This window comes from Asterias amurensis, chromosome 1 (assembly GCF_032118995.1).
Source record: "Asterias amurensis chromosome 1, ASM3211899v1".
NCBI lineage: Eukaryota > Metazoa > Echinodermata > Asteroidea > Forcipulatida > Asteriidae > Asterias > Asterias amurensis.
In genome coordinates this window covers 34,586,957-34,609,201 of record NC_092648.1, presented here as the reverse complement: position 1 = coordinate 34,609,201, position 22,245 = coordinate 34,586,957, and the positions used below count along the sequence as shown (strand labels likewise).

The 22,245-nt window shown below is 36.9% G+C and overlaps 1 protein-coding gene across 2 annotated transcripts in view; it reads left to right on the top strand.

Moving 5' to 3' along the window:
- Positions 1-907: 907 nt before the first annotated feature.
- The window catches only part of LOC139937866 (synaptosomal-associated protein 25-like), a 131,729-nt gene continuing 110,391 nt past the window's right edge, over positions 908-22,245 (top strand). For both annotated transcript variants that reach the window (XM_071933241.1, XM_071933231.1), the window contains exons 1-2: positions 908-1,028; positions 2,789-2,939. In XM_071933241.1, coding sequence (XP_071789342.1) covers positions 2,871-2,939 — 69 coding nt within the window. In that variant the 5' untranslated portion in view covers positions 908-1,028; positions 2,789-2,870. The remainder of the gene's footprint in view (positions 1,029-2,788; positions 2,940-22,245) is intronic.

Below are 22,245 nucleotides of genomic sequence, written 5' to 3'. Positions count from 1 at the left end.
TAGATGGTTGCTGTAAAAAAAATCATCAAAATGTCACGTATTTAGCGAAAAATAGGGGGGTGGGGGTGGGAGAAACGGCCATATATCAAGCTTCCGTTACACGGACTCTTTGAATGTGAATCTTATGTTAGATTTTTCACCATTATTTACATTTTGTAGCGATAATTTGAATACATGATCTTTTTCGTCAAATATTCGTTAATAATGAAGAAAAAAAAATTTCAATTAGGTTAAGTAAGTTACTTTTAGACGGCTGAAAGTAAAACTAGCCCGGAAGGTCACGTGATTGTTTTTACCACTTTTTGGTTAGAACAATCACGTTTTTGTCTTAAAATGCTCAAAAAAGGCTAAATTTGATGATTTATTTTAAGGACTGTTCTTCTTCATTCCTGGAAGACCGTTGAAGTCATATCTTAGTCTATTTTGTAGCCCAAAAAGCCAAATTCGGCCGGTGTGTCCCTTTAATTACTTCCGACCCGCGTTTCAAACAGCAGGGCATAGGCCTACACATAGGCATACAGTCTCACTACACAAAATGGCGGGGCGGGGGGGGGCGGGGGGGGGGGAAATGGGGAATAGGCCTACACCGAAAAATGTGACCCATGTTAATAACAACTCAGAGTAATTGATTTGAACGAAATCGACCCAAGAACTCTTTTAAATTACGGTTGTGCTAAGACTTGTAAGTCTGGTGGTATTTTTCATCACAAGTGTAATAACGGGACCGGCGACAAATTTCAATAAAATAAGTTCCACTTCAACAAAATGAGAATATGCAAAATAGAAAAGTTGCCGTCTGCTGTTTGCCTGTGCAATGAACCGACAGTTGTAATTGGACAATATGTGGCCCTCTTAAAGCCATTGTCCAATCAGAAACACTGTTCAATGGTATCCTTAACATCAATGACGTCAGTGTCCACCATTTTCTGCTGCCTGTAAACCCGACATCGCCCATTTGTGGTGACGGAAAAGCTGACAATTTTTCACAGATTTCAGGCGATTCAAAGAACCGTATCAAGCTACGCAAGGTAAATATTGATTATGTCAAGCATGTTCAGTATACTATAGTATAAAAAATGATATTCATTCAGGAATTATTACAGTAAATTGAATTATTTCCGTTCTGTGACATGCATTTGTTTACACACATTTCAATGGCAATTTCGCACGTTACATTTTCTGTGACTTTGATTTTTACGTTAAACGTTTTGTACGTTAACTAATATAGAACACGTAGAAATGAATTTCCCCTTGTGGCCCAACGCAGTATAGACTCCAACAGAAAATGGACAAATTAAGACAGACAATCAATCCTAGGCTAGTGTGCTTTTAAAATTCCAGAATAGGAATTTATACTATAGAAAAGATAGAATCATTATTCAATAATCTATGTCTATCTCAATCAGACAACAATTAATTCCCACACCACTGATGTTTTTACACACCACTGATTGGTTTCTACCAATGTCTCCTTGAACTATGTGAGGCTCCTTCTGCTGTCGTCTCTGCACGAACAAGACGATTGGGGAACGAACCTCGCGAATGCTACAATGATAGGGCTAGATAGGGCGTATAGCTAGCCCCATAAATCGGTCCAATCCACTCCATATTCTTGGCCCCAGCACCACTGATATCAAAACCTTTCAGAAAACCATCTGCAACATTCTGCATCATGAAACTTACCGATCTAATACTTCAGAAGTTGCAGATAGCACTATACTTGGAATCGTTCACAGATTTTGAGTAAAGATCAAGTAAATTTTGCGTGTGAATTTTCTCAACTAACGCTCTTTTACCGCTAATGCCGATATGCCGATTGTCCTCCGACCTTAGCAGATTTTTTTCCCAGGACAAATGTGTGGAATCATCTGCACTCGTTCGTCCTGGGAAGAAAAGATACCCAATCTGCGCTTCGTTTATAAGAAAAGACATGTGTCAGTATGTTTGTACACAAAGCACGGATTGGGGAACCATTCTTTGTAGTTCCCAGATGCCTGTCCATATGTTTGTACACGAAGGGTGGATTGGGTATCTTTTTAGGCTACTAGATTGACGAAGTGCCGAGCCGGGGCAGAGTCAGACTAAACCACTCTGCTAAAGGGATATTACAATGCAGTGCGGCAGTGCGTGCAAGCTACGTGCGTGAACGGCGGGTATTGTAAACGGACAGCACCCACAGTTCGTCGATCGAATAGGCTGGTGCCCGCGTGTACAGCGCTTGGTGACCAAAATCATGAAGTGTGAGCATATTGAGAAGTAAGAAAAAAGGGCGATGCGGCAGAAAAACAAAAGTGAGTACCGAGCAGTAAATTGAATTGTTGAAACTATGTTTTTTAATTTCACTCAACAAAAAGGAAAGGCACAGATTCAACATGGCGGATAATGCTGCTCACGTTCTGATATTGGTGACTCCAGGTAACCGCATAGGGTTGATGGTGTATTGACTGATTGAACAGGGACAAATTCAAAACAAATCTCTCAGGGACCTGCTAAAATCAACAAGGAAGGATGCTAAGACAACATTTTTTTGTTAACATGGCCTTACCTGGATGATGGAGAATGAATTTGTGGATAACCATCCCACTGGATTTGGTTCACGTGCATTTTTTCCATGCCGTCAAGTTGTGGAGTTCGAAATAAGCAATGCACCATGGCGCACATGGCAGATTCAACATGGCGCATACCAATAAATTATCTATTGTTTCTTGTGCATAAGATGCAGTAATCAATGTAATTTCACAAACGGTGTCACGTTAATCAATGGTTACTTTTTGTTGCTTACCTACAGTTCCAGTTGCACATTCTTGGTCACTTGACTGGTCTTTGACTTTTCTTGAACTGAGAGGAAGGAGCAGAAAGAGGAATCCAAGATGGACGATAATAACATGAGGTCGGAGTTGGAGGACATGCAGATGCAGGCCGATGCAGCCACGGATGAGGTATGTATCCATTCTTGTTTTATATTGTAGTAAATCGAAATCTTCCCCAAACCTTTCACTTGTTTCGTTGTCCGAGATTGTTACTTCGGTAATGGACAGGGACAGCTTACCAAGACTTCATGATAGCGATGAAGGCAAGTGCCTCAATGCCCTTTGGGCCATTGACTTAGTGGCCCTTGAAATATTCCCATGCAACTTTAAATTCCTCCTCGTAGAGGTGCCCTTAACTAAGGAAAGATGGCCTTGCCCTTACAACAAGGTTAGGCCTGCAAAGGGGTTGGCATAATGTGAGAGTCTCCATTATTGGACTCTACATTGTTAGTAACCACAGATTATACCACTTATAGTTTTTATTGGCATAACTTTTAAGAGTGATTACCAAACGAATACCTTCCCTTTATCAGATTCATTGCCCCTTATTTTTTATTTATAATTCGTGGATTATCTTGGTTAGAAGTACAGCAATTTTAGAATAATTTCACTACGAAGTGATGTTATGGTAAAAGATTTCAGTTTTTATCCCCCAAATTTGAATCTGAGAAATGTTGCTTCCAGGAACCTTTTTCAGATTATGTATTCCAGTTATGGATTATTCTTCCTGCATTGACATATAACCAATCTAGATTCTCGACAATATAAAACAAAACAAGGTTTACACTCCCTTAAAGGCATTGTACACGTTTGGTAATTGTCACAGCCCAGTGTTCTCACAGTTTAGTGCATCACATCATAAGCATAAAATAACAAGCTTGTGAAAATTTGGGCTCAATCGGTCATCGAAGTTGCGAGAAATTGATAAAATGAAAAACACCCTTGTTGGACGAAATTGTGTGAGCACTTTCAGATAGGAATATAAGACTTCTACGTAGCTAGAAGTAGCTAGAAGTCATTTATTATTTTAGTGAGAAATTGCCTCTTTCTCAAAAACTACATTACTTCAGAGGGAGTAGTTTTCCACAATGTTTTATACTATCAACAGCTCTACAATGCTCGCTACCAAGTCAGTTTTAAGTTAATATTTGTTTTGAGTAATTACCAAACGTATACCTTCCCTTTAAAGCTACATGTACATCCCTGTACAATGAATTTCCAAAGAACAACTCAGCTAGGTCAATCCATGTCAAATCACCATATGGGTTGAACCTGCCGTCTTCAAATTTGCTCAGATTTGGGTTATGGGGTAATCCTGGCTCAACAAGCTTAAATTTCAAATTTCAGCTCCATCCGATAATTGTGCCGTCTGCTATTTCTCGTTGATTACGGTCAAAATGCGCCTGACCTCTGATATTCAAACGACCATAAATCCCTGACCTTTGGGTCAATTTGGTTGAAATTGGTGTCTGTGGAAAGGAAATTGCGTAAGCTTTCCTAATCTGCCTTTACTTTTTTTGTAGGAACATGTTTAGGTATGATAACCTTTTGACCTCTACTTTGACCTTGAAACTGACCAAGTGGATCAAGTGATCCGGTGATGAACTTTGGTGAAAATTTGTCCCCATCTGTGTTTTTTCCAATTAAAAAAATTAGAAATATAATATTTTTGGCTTACCTTCAAGCTCCACTCAAAGTTGCCCTACTTGCCTATCCTATGCAAAGTACAAGTACATTACGTACATGTCCATACGTTGTCCCGGTCCCCAAGCAAAATCATGATATATACGCATGATATGTATTGGATGGAGCTGAAATTTAAAAATTTGAGCTTGTTGAGCCACGATTACCCTGTAAACCAAATTTGAGCAAATTTGAAGAGGATAGGGTTTGAAATTGCATTTTTTTTGGTGATTTGACACGGAATGACCCAGCTATCTTTGGGTAGCACAGCATTCCACCTACTGCATGTACATTGTATCGTTACATTTTAAGAAGGTCCAAGCGATGCAACCCAAATGTTAACCAAGGTTGTCATGTTAGATACATGAAGCCCATACAAGATCCTGAAAACCTATCTTTGGAAGTTGCTGGGTAGGAAGTATTTAGGGAGCTAGAATTACTGGCCTTAGGGAAACAAATTGATCCAGCTCTCCAATATTGTTGGCAACCACCTAGCACAGAGTTACTTGTATTTGCCTGGCTGTATCCTTGGTGCTGCAACAATGCTGATTGCTGAGCTCTACCTATAGTTTGAAGTTATGCAAACTATTGGGAGGACACTTTGAATCAACAGAGGATGGTTTGAGCTCCCTGGAATTGTTAACAAAAAATTGTCACGAAAACGTATTTTCATTGGTTTAATTGGAGTCTGTAGACAATTAATCAATCTTTTTTTAGCTACTTGCTAGCGCACGGTCTTGTACAGGATGTGTTCATCTTGTGTAGCTTAAAATTAAAATTACAAAAGACGATATTATTGGCACTTTGTTTTTAGGTGGAGAGAAAAATGTCACAAAGTAAAACTTTGCTGTACATCTACGGTAAAATGTTTTGAATCTGAATCTGGATGAAATATATTTGATTATGTTGCATGTTTAAGTTTCTCTATTGTGACTCCAAAATGCAATTTTACATGGTATGCGAAATGTTTGTGTGTTTTTATTCGTTTAATAATATTACCACATTTTTAAAGTGCCTTAAATTTGCCAACAAATGCTCTAAGGCGCGGTAGTGTAAATGTATAGTTGACCGAATGACCCTTTTTCTTTTAGTCAATGAAATAAAAAGAATATGGTCAGTGTCTTAGCCAGGAATTTGGAAAGTGGGAGTGCAAACTGAAAAAGTGGGAGTGCAACCTAAAATCACTACAAAAAATAAAAACATTGTGCGTAGCACACAACACGTGCGCAGCGCCAAGTCTGTCTCCCCCCCCTTAAGGGCCCTGGAAGCTCTGGCTACTGTAGGTGCTCTCTGGTGGTTTCTGATGCATTTGTGGTATCTATTTCTGTTACAAGTAAACTATATTGACTTAATTTTTGTTTTGTTTTCAACTCGAAAATTGTAAACGTGATCAACGTCCACTATACATTATTAAACTGTATAAAATGTTTCTGTGGGTCAATATTTAGGCAAGTTCAAAGCACTGCTGAGTTACTTGGACCATGGAGCTTGGACCCATTTAGCCTGAAATGATTTAAAAGCGATACAAATAATGCAGTACAAGTTTGCTGTAAACAAAATATTTTTGGGCATGTGTTACTCTTGATACAAATCTTTGCTTAAAGACTAAAAAAAATGAAGAGGTATTGAAGAAATTAAGAGTTATAATTTACTAATGTAAATTTTCTATCCATTCTTGTCCATTCGATTTCAGAACTATAGGCCTAAGGTCAAGAAGCTGATAATAGTTTTTGTATTTATTTTAAATCAATCAATTAGTTAATGTAAAATAATGATTCACACAAGTATTTGCACCCAATCAAAATGCCAAGAGTGATTTACATGTACCATAATTGTTTGCTTAATTTAAACTGACTGATTATGGTAATTAATATTTTCCTTAGTATTTGTTTAAATTTCATAAAGTTTAAGTCTTATAGGTTGTTTAATTGTTGAAACTGGGTCAAAGGCAATTTGTAAACAGTCTGCGGAGAATAAAGAACAAACAGTTACGAAAGACAGTGCCATTGAAGTAGTTCCACTGGGCAAAAAAACGTACCATGCATTGAAAAATAAATTTGGGAGGTCTACAGCAAAACCGATTTGAGATTTGTAAAGAAACATGAACCAGTTTTTAAGCGGAAAATAAACATCGTTTTGTCAACTGCATTAACACCCAAGAGATGCAAACATTGAAATCCAAAAAAGTCTCGATGTTTCAAACAAACTCTACAACGAACACACGATGTGCCCTTGAATTTCTAGAAGGAAAAAAGATCGTCATGTTTGCCGCCGTCGAGTTGGGAAAAACTGCGGAACCAATCTACAAAGCAACTGCAGAATGTATGCGGTAAAAGGTGCACTGCACCGCGTGTCACTCAGTTACTGATACTGACGTCATAGTAGAAAAGTCCAGTGCGCGATGGTTTGTAGGATCGTGGAGATGAGATTGGTACCTAAAATAATCTGAACGAAAACGCGTGTGAATTTGCCTCTATCATACCACGCGTGCATGGAGTTCATGTTGCCTGCTGATGACGGTCGATGAAGACGACTGACTGTTGAAACGAAGTCTGCGTGTCTCGCTTGCGTTGTGTAATGTAATTTGCACGTGCGTTGTGTAATGTGTGGTTTGTGCCTTGTGTTTTGTGTGGTCGCAATGTGGTCAGCGTTTTCGAGGCAACTTCGAGCGATTGTTTTATGGTTGCGTCGTTGAAATTTTGATTCAAAAAGAAGAAGGAAATCTGGTAAAACCAAATCTAATTTTACTCACTGCTGTTTTTAAACTGTTCAACAACAACAAAATAATAAAAGAAGTTCAGTAATTTTCACTGAAATTATTAGACAGCACGGCTTCACCCAAGCCGTGCATCAAATTTTTGCCCGTGTTTTCAGCCCAACTGGCCGTGCTAACACGGCGTGCACGGCTCGCTAGCTAACACGTTGAATATGGTTCAACATTTTTTTAAACGTTGTTGTGTAATTATTTATTACATTGTCTGTATTTCTTTAGTATTCCAACCATTTGTGTTTACAAAATATGACATTGGAAATATATATCGTTTTTGGACAGGATTTATAATTATTTAGCAGGGTACTACGAGTAAGTGCTTTGTCATACGTTTGCCTACCTCGCTAAGATTAACATTAGGTAGCAAGTTGTAATACATGACCCTTCAAATTGCTGGTGGTATTTTTGTTCTGGAATGACCAGGGGGAGGCTAACGTGTTTATCTCACTCCGATATTTTTATTTTTTTTGTTAAAGGCAGACGCTACCTTCAAAATCAATAATTTAACCAAGCAGAAGTCTTGCTGTTGTCGTAGAGCATTTACCCTTGAGATTTTCTGAGCTGCGAGTCTAGAACATCTTTCAGTAACATGCATTAAAGACCTGCTGATACTGACATTTCAGCTGTAGATAGTTTGGAAGTGTGTTGTGGTAAATTGTGCTGGGAAATTACATGGTGTTTGAAACGCTGTTCAAGCGTAATGTTTCAAAATCGCTAGTCATTAAGTCGTTGATTATAATTGCGTATTCTGTAGATTTCATTGTTCAGTAAACATGTACAAGTAACCAGCCGTCTGTTATGTACATACTACTTGTCTGTGTATTAGAGCAATGTTCCTTCCACCTAAATTTTCTCTGTCCACATAGGGCCATGTTGCTGACACCTTTGTGTGTTTTAGTTCCCTCTAAAGCCTGATCACTACCCGTCCCAAATCCCTTCAACACCAGATTGATGATGTTTACAATGTTCAGTTTGATTAATATATTTGTACACAACAACTGTCCATAGAAATTGAATGTACATTTATACATGTGTAGTTGGTAAGTTGCATTCATTTATCATTTAAGATTGCCGAAATGCAAAGATATTGCATACACCACACAAAGACGTTGCATACACCACAATTGTGTCTTTGCATTCATTCCAGTTTTTTTGAATGGTTGATGGCATACAAGTAAAGATTTTAGAAACTATATTTGGGTGATATTTTTGTGTTACAAATAATCTAATCAATGAGAGGACGGGATTTAAAAACTGATCAATAAGAGGATGTTTGATCAATGCATACATATCATGTAAGGCATCAAGCAATAGACCGATCCATTAGGCTCCGCCCACGACGCCTGTGTGAGCAAGAACACGTGCGCCTCTCCCATGCCTTTCTGCACAACTCTGCCGTGCGTGCGCGCCAAGCATACGCGAACGCATGTCGGACCTTATTTGTCGGACCTTCGTTGCGTTGTGATTGGTCAATGGGGCGGAGCTTAATGGATCGGTCTATTGAGTACTTGTAAAACTAAAACTGAATCTGAAGACTTCTTCTTCAGATTCCTTGTAATGTTGAGGTGTGAGTGAGGAATGGACAATGAGTGCTGTGTAACACAGCAATAATCACTAAGTTATGTACAGAAAGAAGAAAGTAACAAACTGAGCTGGTGAATAAATCAGGGGAAGTTCAGGGATTAGCTGTTGCAGTGTATTTTTGAAGTACGACATGTAAAATACATCTAGTTGTGAAGGGAAATCAATCGAAAGGGTAACAGAATTCCTATCATATGAAAGTAAAACTATACCCATGAATAAAAATAACCCATGAACATTCAAGTTCAAAAGGTAATTGTGCTTTTGAGATATTCCAAGCAGGAAGAATCTTAGAAATGTTACCGGTAACGCTGCTTTTAATCAAATTTTTGGGGAATAATTTTTTTCAAATATTTTCCCATAACCCAGTACTTCAAAGTGAAATGTTTCTCAAATTGTATAACCCCATCCAAAGCTGCTGTACTTTTACCATGTCGGATTTTACTGACATTAACTTTTAGAGTAATAACCAACGGTATGCGGTAACAATTTTTATTATAGCCAATACTGTAGTCAATAAGGCATCGCACCTGTAGTAACCTGGAGACAAGTGTCAACCCTGTAACCAAAAATGTTTTTTTAAAGAATTGATTAGGATTGGTCAAATACTGGAAACATTTATGGCGAGCAGAGATGTTTGAACTAAATCACTGTTAATGCAGCAGGTCTAATGACACACAAGGAATTTAATTGCTGTGAGTTTTGATTCATTGATCAATAACTTAAAGTGGATGGTTAGTTTGGACTGAGTGCATTAGACCATGAATTGTTTCTGTCATAATTTTGATATTAAGTGCATTTACTGTGCATTATAATAATAACAGCAATAGTAATTCTTGAAATTGATGCTTTCCATGTGTGCAAAAAAAATCCACATGTTGTTAAGAAATACAGATGCAAGAAGAACTGAATTACCAAATAGTATTTGGTAAAATACAAGGAATACCCCCCCCCCCCGAAAAAAATTCCCAAACGACAACCAGGTAATATTCGGGTTAAGTACAAAGTAGGCAAATGCATGCCAGCTGTTGTGTTACACATACTCTGTATTTATTGAGTTTAGTTTATGAGGTACATGTTTTTTGTTTCACTTGGCTGCTGATGAAAAGTTCAAAGGCATGATTGTTTTTGTTTAAAGACACTGGACACTATTGGTAATTGTCGAAGACCAGTCTTCTCGCTAGGTGCATCTCAACATATGCATCAAATGAAAAATTTGAGCTCAATTGGTTGTCAAAGTTGCGATATAATAATGAAAGAAGAAACACCCTTTTCACACAAAGTTGTGTGGTTTCAGATGCTTGATTTCGAGACCTCGAAATCTAATTCTGAGGTCCCAAAATCAAATTCGTGGAAAATTACTTATTTCTCAAAAACCTTGTTACTTTATAGGGAGCCGTTTCTCACAGTGTTTTATACTATGAACGGCCTTCCATTGTTCTAAGATTTTATGCCAATTATTATTTTGAGTAATTGAAAATAGTGTCTACTGCATTTAAGGTACATAAGCTCATATCCTTCTGTTTCCAAGAGCATCATAAAACTGACCTGTAAATATCTTGTTGATGTCAAATAACTTCTCATATTTTGGTGGAAACATGATCAGTTTTTGCATGTTTTTTTTTCACAAGATATGTTGCTTATTTTAAAAAAACTTTGTGAAGAGCGGGTCTAGACCCTTTCTTTGATATTCTAGAAAAATAAGATTTGTACCATCTGTATTCAAAGTACAACATTTATATTAACCTACAGGTTTGTTTGTGGGAAATTAAATACCTTAAAATAAAATTAGCCTGGAACTATATCAGAGATGCCATGGCGACTGTTCTCCTTGTCTTGCCGTTGTTGTCCAATTGATAGAAGTGCTCTATGCAAAATGAAAATGGCCTGATGATCAAGTGTGTTATGCCACTCAGTACATGTACATTAAAAAACACAGTCAAACTAGCTTGAATTGGATACATTATTCAGTGTGTGGCACGTAAAAAGAGTCGCAGCATTATGATTGTAAAGGGCTGGGTTCCATTGCTAAAATCTTGTTTGAGATTGCCAAGTGTTGAAAGAGGCCCAAGCATATCTTTGTTTATTCTTCACAGAATGAGGATTTTACCGAACTGATCTTGCAAAAGGGTAGTGGCCACTGGCCAAGTGCAAAGCCACACCCTGGTGAAAATGACTATGACGTAGTTGATTTGATTACAGATGTGGGGCTGCATTTTGTTTGGGATGACATGAAGGAGTTGTTGTGGTGGGAAATGCTCACAAGGATCCCGTAAATTGTGTTCTTGTTCAATTCCTTTGTTAGACTATTAGATCACCCTGTGTTGTTATTTTTTTTGTTAGCTTTTAAATGTCTTGCTTGTTGTTTTGTAAAGGTTTATACAGGTTTTAAAAACATGCTGGTGGTAATCATTTAGAAACGATAGATATAAACATTTGATCAATTCAAGCAGCGCTCAGCTTCCATTGAAAAATTTTTGTGGTGGGAAATGCTCACAAGGATCCCGTATATTGTGTTCTTGTTCAACTCTTTGTTAGACTATTAGATCACCCTGTGTTGTTACATTATTAAGCTTTTAAATGTCTCGCTTGTTGTTTTTGCAAAGGTTTATACAGGTTTTAAAAAACATTCTGGTGGTAATCATTTAGAAACGATAGATATAAACATTTGATTAATTCAAGCAGCGCTCAGCTTCCATTGAAAATTGTAAAGCAGAACAATCCGTGAGCTTAGCTTATCTTTTTGCCTTACAATCAATTGTATTGTATTGAAAGGTATTGGGCTTTATGATTTGAACGGCAAAATGAAGAAACGTGGATGAAACTGTTATGTTTAAGAGGTGCATGTTAGAAGAACAGTATTGGGCTCATGTAGATGTGCCGTATATTATGGAGCAATAATTGTTCCATGCTTATATACTGCACACCATGCAGTACAGTTATTACACACATAAACTGCCCACCTGGAAAATGTGACATTTTGATAAGGCTTTCATTTAACATTTATCCGCCCACTGTGTGCTGACTTGCAGTGGAAGATTGTTTAGTTACGCTGAGGGTTAAAGTTGAGGCAGCCGTTTAAATGACGTTGAGCCACATGTTATAATTCTGTGAGAAAAAGAGCATGTGATGCTCACATGTAAATTGCTTGGAACAAATGCTTGAAAATGCACTTAACCATTCTCTTTTGGGACGGATGCCATGGTTGTGTACTGTACATGTAAGTGCATCTCACACAAGTCATGCTACACCCAGTGTATGCCTTCAGAATAATATATTTGAAGGCTCGAACAATATGAAGTTACACGTTCACGTACACGTAACTAGATGAAGGTAATTTGCTTGGGTATGTGATCAACATGGATCTATATTCAGGCTGGATACTTCACGGAGTCAACGGAGGCGATTGGCTCCAAAGCCTCTGGCCATTGCCTTGGTGCCCTTGAAATGCTTCAGTAGAAATAATAACAATTTCCTCATAGGGTGCCCTTTATCAAGGAAAACGTTCCTTGGTGCCCTATTGCCCTTTCAAAAATGAAGCATACAGGTCTGCATATTTAATGGTAGTACAAATATTGGATTCATGTGCTCGTGCATTGTCGCCGTATTAAATCCCAAGCGTTTTACAAGGCGAAGCCGAGTGAAAAGAAAAAGCAAGAACTACACTGAGTGATTATGATAACATACTCATAGTTTATTGACATTTGAATTGTGGTTTCCACAATACATTATACACAAAATAAACACAGAATGTGTCCATAACACTTTTTAAAAAACCTATCCTAAACAACTTTAGACAACTCCACCAACTTTGTTAGGTGCTCCGTGACACAACAATGTTTCATTGGGACGAATGGGTGGCACAGATTTTTTGAGAAACGATGCTACAAAGCTTGACAAGTTTCTGGAGCAATGCGTTGCGTCAGTATATTCATGTTGAAATAAAGAATGACACATAACTTTAATACTCCAATAAAATGTCACTTGCAGATCTTTGTGTTTGGTATATAAAATATGATATTGTGTCAGTACTTTTAAGTTCTCAGTCTTTAATATCTAACAAACAATGATGACATTATTGTACTGAATTACTGAATACCTATCTTAAACAAATGGATTCAGCAAACGAACCTAACCTTATCAGGCTATAAATGCTACACTATAAACCTGCCTAATTATCAAAGCCTAGTCAAAGGCAAACTTATGGGTGCACACGCTGTGCACATTATAAAAAAAAAAATTGGAATAGTGATCTGTACAGTTGATAAATGTCCATGGTCTGGAAACCTAATTTGAAAATCCATCACAACCAAAACATGCCTCCAAGGCTTATTGCTCATCCTGAACTTGACTATTCTCTTTATGCCCTTGTACATAATTCAAAGCTTTAAGCAAGAGGAACCAGGTCCTTGTTGGCAATTGACATGAATGATAGATGTAGTCTCTGGCAACCTGTAATACCTAAATTATTGCAAGTACGTCAAAGTTCAGTGATTAGAATACATTGACGCGTGCAGAGTTAATTCAAGATGGAAATGGATTCAACGTTCTGTTTTGTTCGGGTCAGATTTGAAAAGAGAAAATTCAAATGAGATTTGATGAAAATGGTCATAGTAATTCCTTGAGAAATGGACATTAAAATTCATTAGTTTTTTTCCCTCACCAGTCTCAACTTGATTTGGTAACTTTTTAATCGAGTTGTCAGAGATTTTTGACCTAGTGTGACCTTTCCAATTAAAACAGTTGCGCTTCAAAGTTAAAGCAACTGGTTAAAGACAGTGGACACTATTGGTAATTGTCAAAGATTAGTCTTCACAGTTGGTGTATCTCAACATATGCATAAAATAACGAACCTGTGAAAATTTGAGCTCGTAATCAAGAAAGGTTTTATAATGATAATTATTTTGAGTAAGTACCAAAAGTGTCCACTGCCTTTAAAGGGAAGAAATTTTTTTGGTAAGTGCTCTTAAAAATAATGGCAGTGGAAAGTTTTGCGTTTTTAGGAGTACAGCAGCTTTTGATTGTACAAATCATTTTGAGAATCATTTCACTTTGTTGTTATGTGGTTATAATATCAGTTTTTATCACTTAAAATTTGGAATCTGAGAAACCATTCTCAGATTGTGTATTCCAATTGGGGATTTGTATTCTTCCTGTGTTGACATAATCGCTCCAGAGTTATGACAACATCTCAAGTTAGTTTTAGTTTTTACATGTATATAGCTGACTAAAAAAATCAAACGGTTAAAAAAATCAAAGGTGTACTTTCCCTTTTAACTACCAACACCAGTGAAATTAAAGGGATTGGAGTGTATTGATTCCTCGTTAATTAAGGACAGATTGGGCATGCCATGACATGGACATGCCATAAGGCTTGATTAGTTTTTTTTTTCCTGGGAATAGATAACATGGGCACTTCAGAATGGATTTACACATTACAAGCAGCTACTGCTATGGGTGGGAGCACATTTAAGCTATGGCACTTTATGCTCAGACATGAACCCAAGTTTCCAAGACAGTGAAATCGTCCCAGTTTTGAATAACTTGGTTCAAAGTGTTTAGCGAAAAACTGTAGTGAGTTCAGGGGTCGATTTCATAAAGATAGTCATAATTTAGGACTAGTCCTAGGGCTCTAAATGCTAGTCCTAAGTTAAAGTTAGGACGAGTAACTCATCCAAGTTCGATATAAGACTAATTTAAACTCTTTTTGAAATCCACCCCAGTACCGATAAATGTTGAAATTTTTTTCATGGGCATCCCTTTGGGTGTTTTTGATCATCTACTACTTGACTCCAACTTTGAGATAATTTGATTTAGGCGGATGAAGATTTGTCTGAGTGGATTTAAGATGAATTCCCTGATGAACCCACAAATCTCAAAAACATATCTGCCTTACACAACGTCTCAAGTCAACCGGAATATGGGGTTACCAGGGTATTTATGGCAACCCATAATCGGGGTTGGCCTTGCATTACTTCATGCTTGAGCATCTTTGGATGGTCGGAGATGAATCCATTAAAAAACATTGAAGGCACTGGACATATTTGGTAGTTCTCAGAATCCCAAAATATGCATAAAATAACATGCCTGTGAAAATTTGGACTTGATTGGTTGGCGAAGTTGCAAGAGAATAATGAAAGAAAAAACACCACAAATTTGTGTGCTTTCAGATGCATAATAAAAGACCTCAGCTGAAATATTTCATTATCTGAGTGAGAAATTGCCTCTTTCCCAAAAACTATGTTACATCATAGGGGGCCGGTTCTCACAATGTTTTATACTATTAACAGCTTTCCATTGCTCTTTACTAAGTAAGTTTTTATGCTAACAATTGTGCTGAGTAATTACAAATAGTGTCCTGTGCCTTTAAACAAAAACACAAACTATTCAGTTTGTTCACCCTTCCATTTAACTAGGGCGAAATCCGTCCCAGCTCTGGAATTCAATATGTGACTATCCTCTTAACTCAAGCGTGGCTGCATTAGGTTTTTGCAGTCATGACAATGCACACAAGTCATGAATAATCATACATTTTAATACTGCGGAATTTGTTGGCAATGCTATGAATCGGATAGTACACATATAGATTTTGTTTGGAGATGTCTTTGATAAAGATTTTAGGTACATGCTCAAGGAAGATAAGCAATAAGCATTGATAATTTTATTCAACCCTATTAAATTAAACAAATTATACCACATAGGTTCCCCCACCACTAAACCTGGTTTATAAATTTGGTTCCCAACCACTAAACCTGGTTTTATAAATTTATGCAAATTTCTTGTAAACTTTGTGCATTTTATGATACATTTTTATGACCACAAAGTAAAGAATGGTGACATTGTTTGTAATGAAACTATGGTGCATTTTTATACCTCATCTTGGAAAAATCCAATTTTCTTCTAGGGGAGTCCAAGCTGAAGCCCTAGTCCCAGCAGTGGTTTCGAAAAAGGCATACAGTGATTTTTAAAACAACCAAAAGCAGATTCTGCACATTTTATAATTTGAAATCAGCTTTCTATTACAAACATGTACACTGACATTGTACACATTACACACCACAACCATTCACCAGAGCCATTAGGGTGACATCTTCGTGTCTACATAACATGTATTTATGATTGTACACACGAGTACTCTCCATTAACATTATTGAATGAGGAACTTCTCCAAATACACGTCATATATGTGTACATGTACTTTATGTTAACGATACACTGTGAACACTCTTTAATTAAACGTCGAGTCCCTGTGACTCGTGCATATTATGGAGACTTAATGAAACCTTGATACGTAATGACAGTAATGGGTGGTTTATATTGTTAAGTAATCATCGTCAAACCGCATTCACTAGAATGTTGATAGTCGGAGAATAAACATTGAACAATTAACCCAGTCATAATAAATGTTTGCTAAGTAGTGCTGCCAATTATGTCGTTAATTTCTTTTGACTGTCATTCCATGGAAAATCCTTGGACGAAGACTGAATGAATTTTTTATAAATAATTCCATCAGGAAGACTATTTCATTTTTTTTACGGTCGTAATACGTGCAAGCCGAGTGTAGTGAGAGTGTACGCCATACAGGGTCTGTTTATTCATTTTGACGATGGTGTGGTGTCGGGTTTGTGAAAAGTTGTCAAGCTAATGTATTCTAGCGTGGTGTGAGTTTCATTGCACTGCAAGTATGATCCGATGTGCTAAATCTAACGCTGACAAGGTGACATCAGGCCTCTTGACCATGATTCCAGCTAGCTCTACATGCACTGAAAAGCTCTTAAATGCAATGCCTCTGTGGAATAAATTCCCTGTTAATGCACATTAATTTATTGCTAGTATGGAATGATGTCAACCCAAAATTATTGCCTGATGGGCGTAATAATTAAAGGGAAAGTAAATTTCTTTTTTTCTCATTTTTGTTTTGAAGAGTAGATTCATTCCTATCCTCTAGGTTTTGATAAACACACCATACCACTAACCTGAGAAAATATCTTTTTTCATTTATTTGTCAGTAAAAGTGTGATATTTATGGATGATTGATTGTTCTTTTTACAAAAAAGGCAATCCAAATGGAAGAAAACCTAATTTGGGTTGGGGTCTCAAATGGTTCTCTTGACTTTGAGAGTTTTTCAGTAGAGGTGTAAATATTTTTTTCTGGATAGTTGATACTGGACTTCTGGTACGATCTTTATAAGAATGATTCAACTTTCAGATTGAAACTATTCACCCCTGAGGCCCTGTCCTGGCGCCTCTTCCAAAGTGGACCATGGACTTTAAGGTTTTCCATTGAAAGTGCCTATTGCAAAACGCAAATGGTCTTTCCCAAAAGATGAAATTCCAGGCCTGATAATAACCAGTTCTTTATTTGTTTAATTAGCTGAAAATATAGAATATATTGTCGCAGACTTCTCACCAACTAAAAGGAACCATGATATGAGTGCAAAAAAAGTAGTTACATGTAGTGTCCTGAATAAGACCCTAACAGAGTCTCTCTCAAAGGCTTGTTTTTTTTTAAGCTTTAAAGGTTTTGAGTTGTGACATCAGGGCATTATAAAATGCAACCGCACTTCAAATGAGATAATAAAAAATTGTTTACATAATTTTTTTATAATGTACTCTATACACTCAGGACAACATAATTTGGCTCATATTGCTCAACATCTGTTAGCACAGATCAGAAATCTGCTGTAATGTTCACTCTCTGAATACGAATAATTATAAGTATGCATAAAAAAATACTAACTGTAGGCCTACGCCATTGGAACCTGCATGATATGTTTTCCTATCATTTCATTTGCATTATAGATGCAACAAGTGACTTGCCAAACATTGACAGTTTTACCAATCTAATATAGCAGCAGTGCGCTTGAATTGAACAACGCAATTCACTTGATGCAATTTACTTGTTGCATAAAGGGATGACCACGTGATACTAGGGTTGTTTAATTACACAAGTGGGTGGAGCTTAATTACCAACCCTCTTGGATTTGGCAAACCTGTAGCAACTATAGGGCCATTTCACATGATGCAATTTGCAGGCAATCACTTTAGGGCAATCTCCAAGCAGAAAAAGCCGTTCACATTTCAATGTTTAATGTTTTTCTCGGGGACTGGATACTTTGTTTGAAGAACAACTCATGCACTACCTAAGTGATCATGTAGCATGCACTGCAGCGGGTTACCTCCAAGTTGTACTCAAATGTTGCCTGGTGTGATAGTAGGCCCTCATAATGAAATTGAATAGTGTTTTAACTTTTTAATCAAATAAATTATAAATGGTTATAAGTCATTCCTGTATTGTATTTCACACACGTTGCAATTTTGTCCAAGTGCACTCTAACTCTTGCATTTGCCACCCCTGGTATCTTTTCTGATGTTAAGTCTCAGAAACTTGTATAGCCTGTGCAATTGTAAGTGTTTTGGAGTAGTTTCATGAACCTAACCAATAGCTTGTCACTCCATCTTAGATGAACTTACTCCTGGGTAGCTAGAGAGGAGCCGTTTTATCTAAAGTGTCTTGCTCAAGGACACGCTCACCATGGTCTTGTCATGGATTCAAGCAAGGCCCGCAAAAATTCTGAAATCGGAGTGCAAATTACAGGCACTTAAAAGCTTTACCATGATACCCTACTCATCATCCATTGCACATGAACGCAGTTGAGAGAGATTCAGTGACATGCCCCCACGCTGCACGCTCGCAAACATTTCCTGTACATGCATGTACAAGAATGAGTTAAGACGGCACCTCCTCTTCAGCTCCTACAAGTTTCCTCCTACGGTTTGGATGGTCTGTCTTGGACGTTCAAATTTCATCGCCCAAAAAAAAAATGATGATCAAATACTAAACCATGCTATAGATTACGTTAAGAATTCACTCATACATGTAGATGTGCTAATATACATATTTTAAAACTTTATTGATGAATAAGTCTTTATTATAATAATAATACTGCTGACAATGGCCATTTATAATGCATCGGTACATGTATATATCCATCATGCTCATGGTGCAGAAACACGGTCGAAGAAGGGAATATTTATGCCGTGATGGAGAAATGTTGGTACATGCAGAACAAGAAAATTAAAGAATAATAGAAAAAAAACCAGCTCTCTTTAAGATGAATGTTTTTGTGATCTGTTAAGATAATAGTTTGCAGTAAATAGTTAATGGCCAGACGTTTCAATCCTAGCTGAGTCTTTCTCAAAAGCTAATAGTAGCTTGCAGACAGTAATCCTTCTAGATGTAAGATAGATTGAAATTTAATCCCATTATCAGCTTTACATCATTTTTTTTCTAGTTAAATAGCAGCCCCCTGATTCCCTTGTGTAATTTACATTCTTCAAGACGAAGCCGAGGATTGCCCAAAACATTCCGAATGAGAGCTTGTTGACGCTGCATTCTTGAGTTTCAAAATTTTCCAAACCTCGACAATGGGGATTTGAAACATTCCCCCTGGACTATATCAATAACAAAACTCCATTAAAAACATCTTCTGGATTCAACTAAAGATTCCGAAAGCCACAGAATGAGAATTACATCTCTTTGATCATCCTTTCCTTTTAGCTTTGGATTGTACTCGGAAGATAGTTAAAGTTGCATTAGATGTCTTACTACTTGATGAGAATGTCATCCTCTTTGTCTCTGGAGAGGCGCTATACGTGTGATCATCTTGGCCCTGGGTGGATGCCACAGCGAAGGCTTTCCTCCCGAGACACACCATCTTATAAATTACTGGAATGTTTCATGCATGGGTAGACAGTTCACCCATGTGATAAGTCTCACTGATGATGAATTGGTGTGTAATGGTGATACAAATTAGGGATGTTATTTAAAGAGAGCAGTGGTGTTCTGTGGAATGTCTTTTTTTGGTTTTATTTATTTTAATAAGCTAAAATACAAGTATCTGTGAACCAATTTTTCAATACAGTGAGTTAGATGAAGCTTAATTATCATCTTGGAATAGTTTGAAATTCTCAGTGCAATTTTTATTTATTTATTTAGGGCAAAATCTTTTGATTTATTCATTGCTTCTGTTACACTATTATACCTGAAAGTGTACGATGAGTTGTCATTTATGTAGCATCTGCAAGGGTCAAAACTTGAGGTCATTAGTAAATTTTTAAAATTTACTTTTTTATAACAATTTTTGTAGAGGGAAGAAAGGCCAATATTTTGTTTTTTTCATTTCATAAAATCGTCCATAGCTTGACTCAGCCTGATCTTTTATTTTTCTCAGATGGTATTGAACTCAGAACAGTAGAAATTGAAATGAACTGGTTTTACTGGAAGTCAATCTGTTATTATGATAGACAGAGAACATTGAGAGATTGGTGTTTGTTTATATTATAACTTTCATCATTGTGTATCTTTTAGCTGAAGAAAAAACAAACAACCTTTACAAACAAACATCTTGAAGGGGTTTTGTTCACATTTTTATTTTAGCGTGATGACATTTGTTTGCACATCATGAGTCTGTGATTTAATTTAAATTTCAAATGCTTTCGGTAGTAGCTTGGCTTTAAAAAAAGACAACTTTAATTATTTGCAGTTTCAACAATTTTATTCGGGAGCAAAATCATCTAATCAATTTAACACTTTCCTTAATCACATACTGGAATTGACAGTGATAACCTTTATGTAAATCTGATATCTTTTGAGAGATCTGCTTAGCTGTTAAATTATTCATAGTCCACTGTGTGAGCACACTCCTCAATTATTCATCAGCGACAGAAGGGGGGGAGGTCGGGTCGGGGAGCTTGTGTACTTCTCAACGTCTTTGCTGTTTAGTGTGAGCTCTTTCTCTTACTTCACTCTAGGCATTGACCATGAGGTGTTGCATAATTAAGTTTGGAAATGTATGCTTTGGGGCCACGCCGAGGGGGGAGTGTGAAATTAGAAACTTGAATTTATCATCACCGACTTTGAAAGGAAGAGTAACTTCGTTATTTTGATTATGTAAAATTAACCAACGATCAAATTGCATACTTCAGAGTCTGTCCTACTTTGAATGAATTATCCAGTACATTTCTTTTTTTTGCATAATTTTTATTTATTCCTTGTAATTCCTCATCCTAAATGACTTTGCAAGTTACAATTGTTTTTTGAGAGCTCGAGCCTTAATCAGGTACAGTTTTAGTGTCAACTATACAAATATAAAACGATTCTGTGGCAAAATATTTTTCTAAAAAGAAGTTCAATTTTTTCAGAGAAAAATTTCTGTGAATTTGATTGTATTTCTTTCTACTTTGCAACAGTGGAAGTATAGATGTATGTACATTTAATAACAAGGTGTGACTGTTGGATTTTTGCTTGCAGTTTGACTTTGGGTATTTTTCTGAAAATTCAGAAGGTTGGAGTTAATACAGTTCCCAAAATACAACGTTGCTTTGTCTCTTGAATAATATGAATCTTCATTGAAAGTGCTGGGATCGGTCAGGCAGCCATATTTCTTGAAATTGATCTGAGCAGATCTGTCGTATCATTGAAGGTAATCAAGCTGTCCAACTACGGTAAAATTTAGGCAACCCATCAAATTATTGAAAATGACTACATGTGACGTGTACTCATGGACATTCACAGTGTAGAGGGAGCCTTAAAACGGTTGACGTACACAGATAATCTGCACCTGAGTGCATCGGCATGGTTTATCTTTCCTAATTTAATTTGTTGTCCATCTTTCCATAAAGGTTTGTATGGACTCCTTGCGTATCTGACCTTTTGGTTTGAGGATAACACTCTCTCTGAATTATCCTTGGAAGCTGTCTTTATAATGGAAGTGTGAGTCTTGATGGTTCAACGATTTCAGGCCAACATTATTTTAAGGATGATTTGCCTTGCAAAGATGCGAAGGGCTTTTTAAAATTTTACCAATTGAATATTAACGTGTGTACATGTGTACGTGAAACGTGTGTACATGTACATCCATGGAAAGGTAAAAGGGAGATTTAAAGTGGATTTTATGTCTTAGTCCCATGCAGAAATTCATCCAGTATATTAAAATGAAATATCAACTGATGCATGTATAAACAATTTATAAGAAATCTTTGAACGATAATAAATATATCAAAGTGAGCCAGCAATGGTAGAGTCTAAATAAGATTGAGATGTTTTATGATAGGTATTGATTAATCCTATCAAACATGACAAGGATACATTTTTTGGTCGTATTGTATGATTATGGACCCCTTGCATGTGATGTCACAAACTCAAGTAGCGCCCTCACTGAGGTCAATGCAGACTGATCATTGGCTGAGAGTTGTGCGCGCATGCATGCACGTTTCTATTGTTTGACCTCAGTCATGGCAGCCAATGCCAGTGGGGTATTGAAAACTGGAGGATGGGTATGGAGGTACACTTTAAAAACAAAGGTCATCATACCTTTAAAAATACTATCTTACTTGATC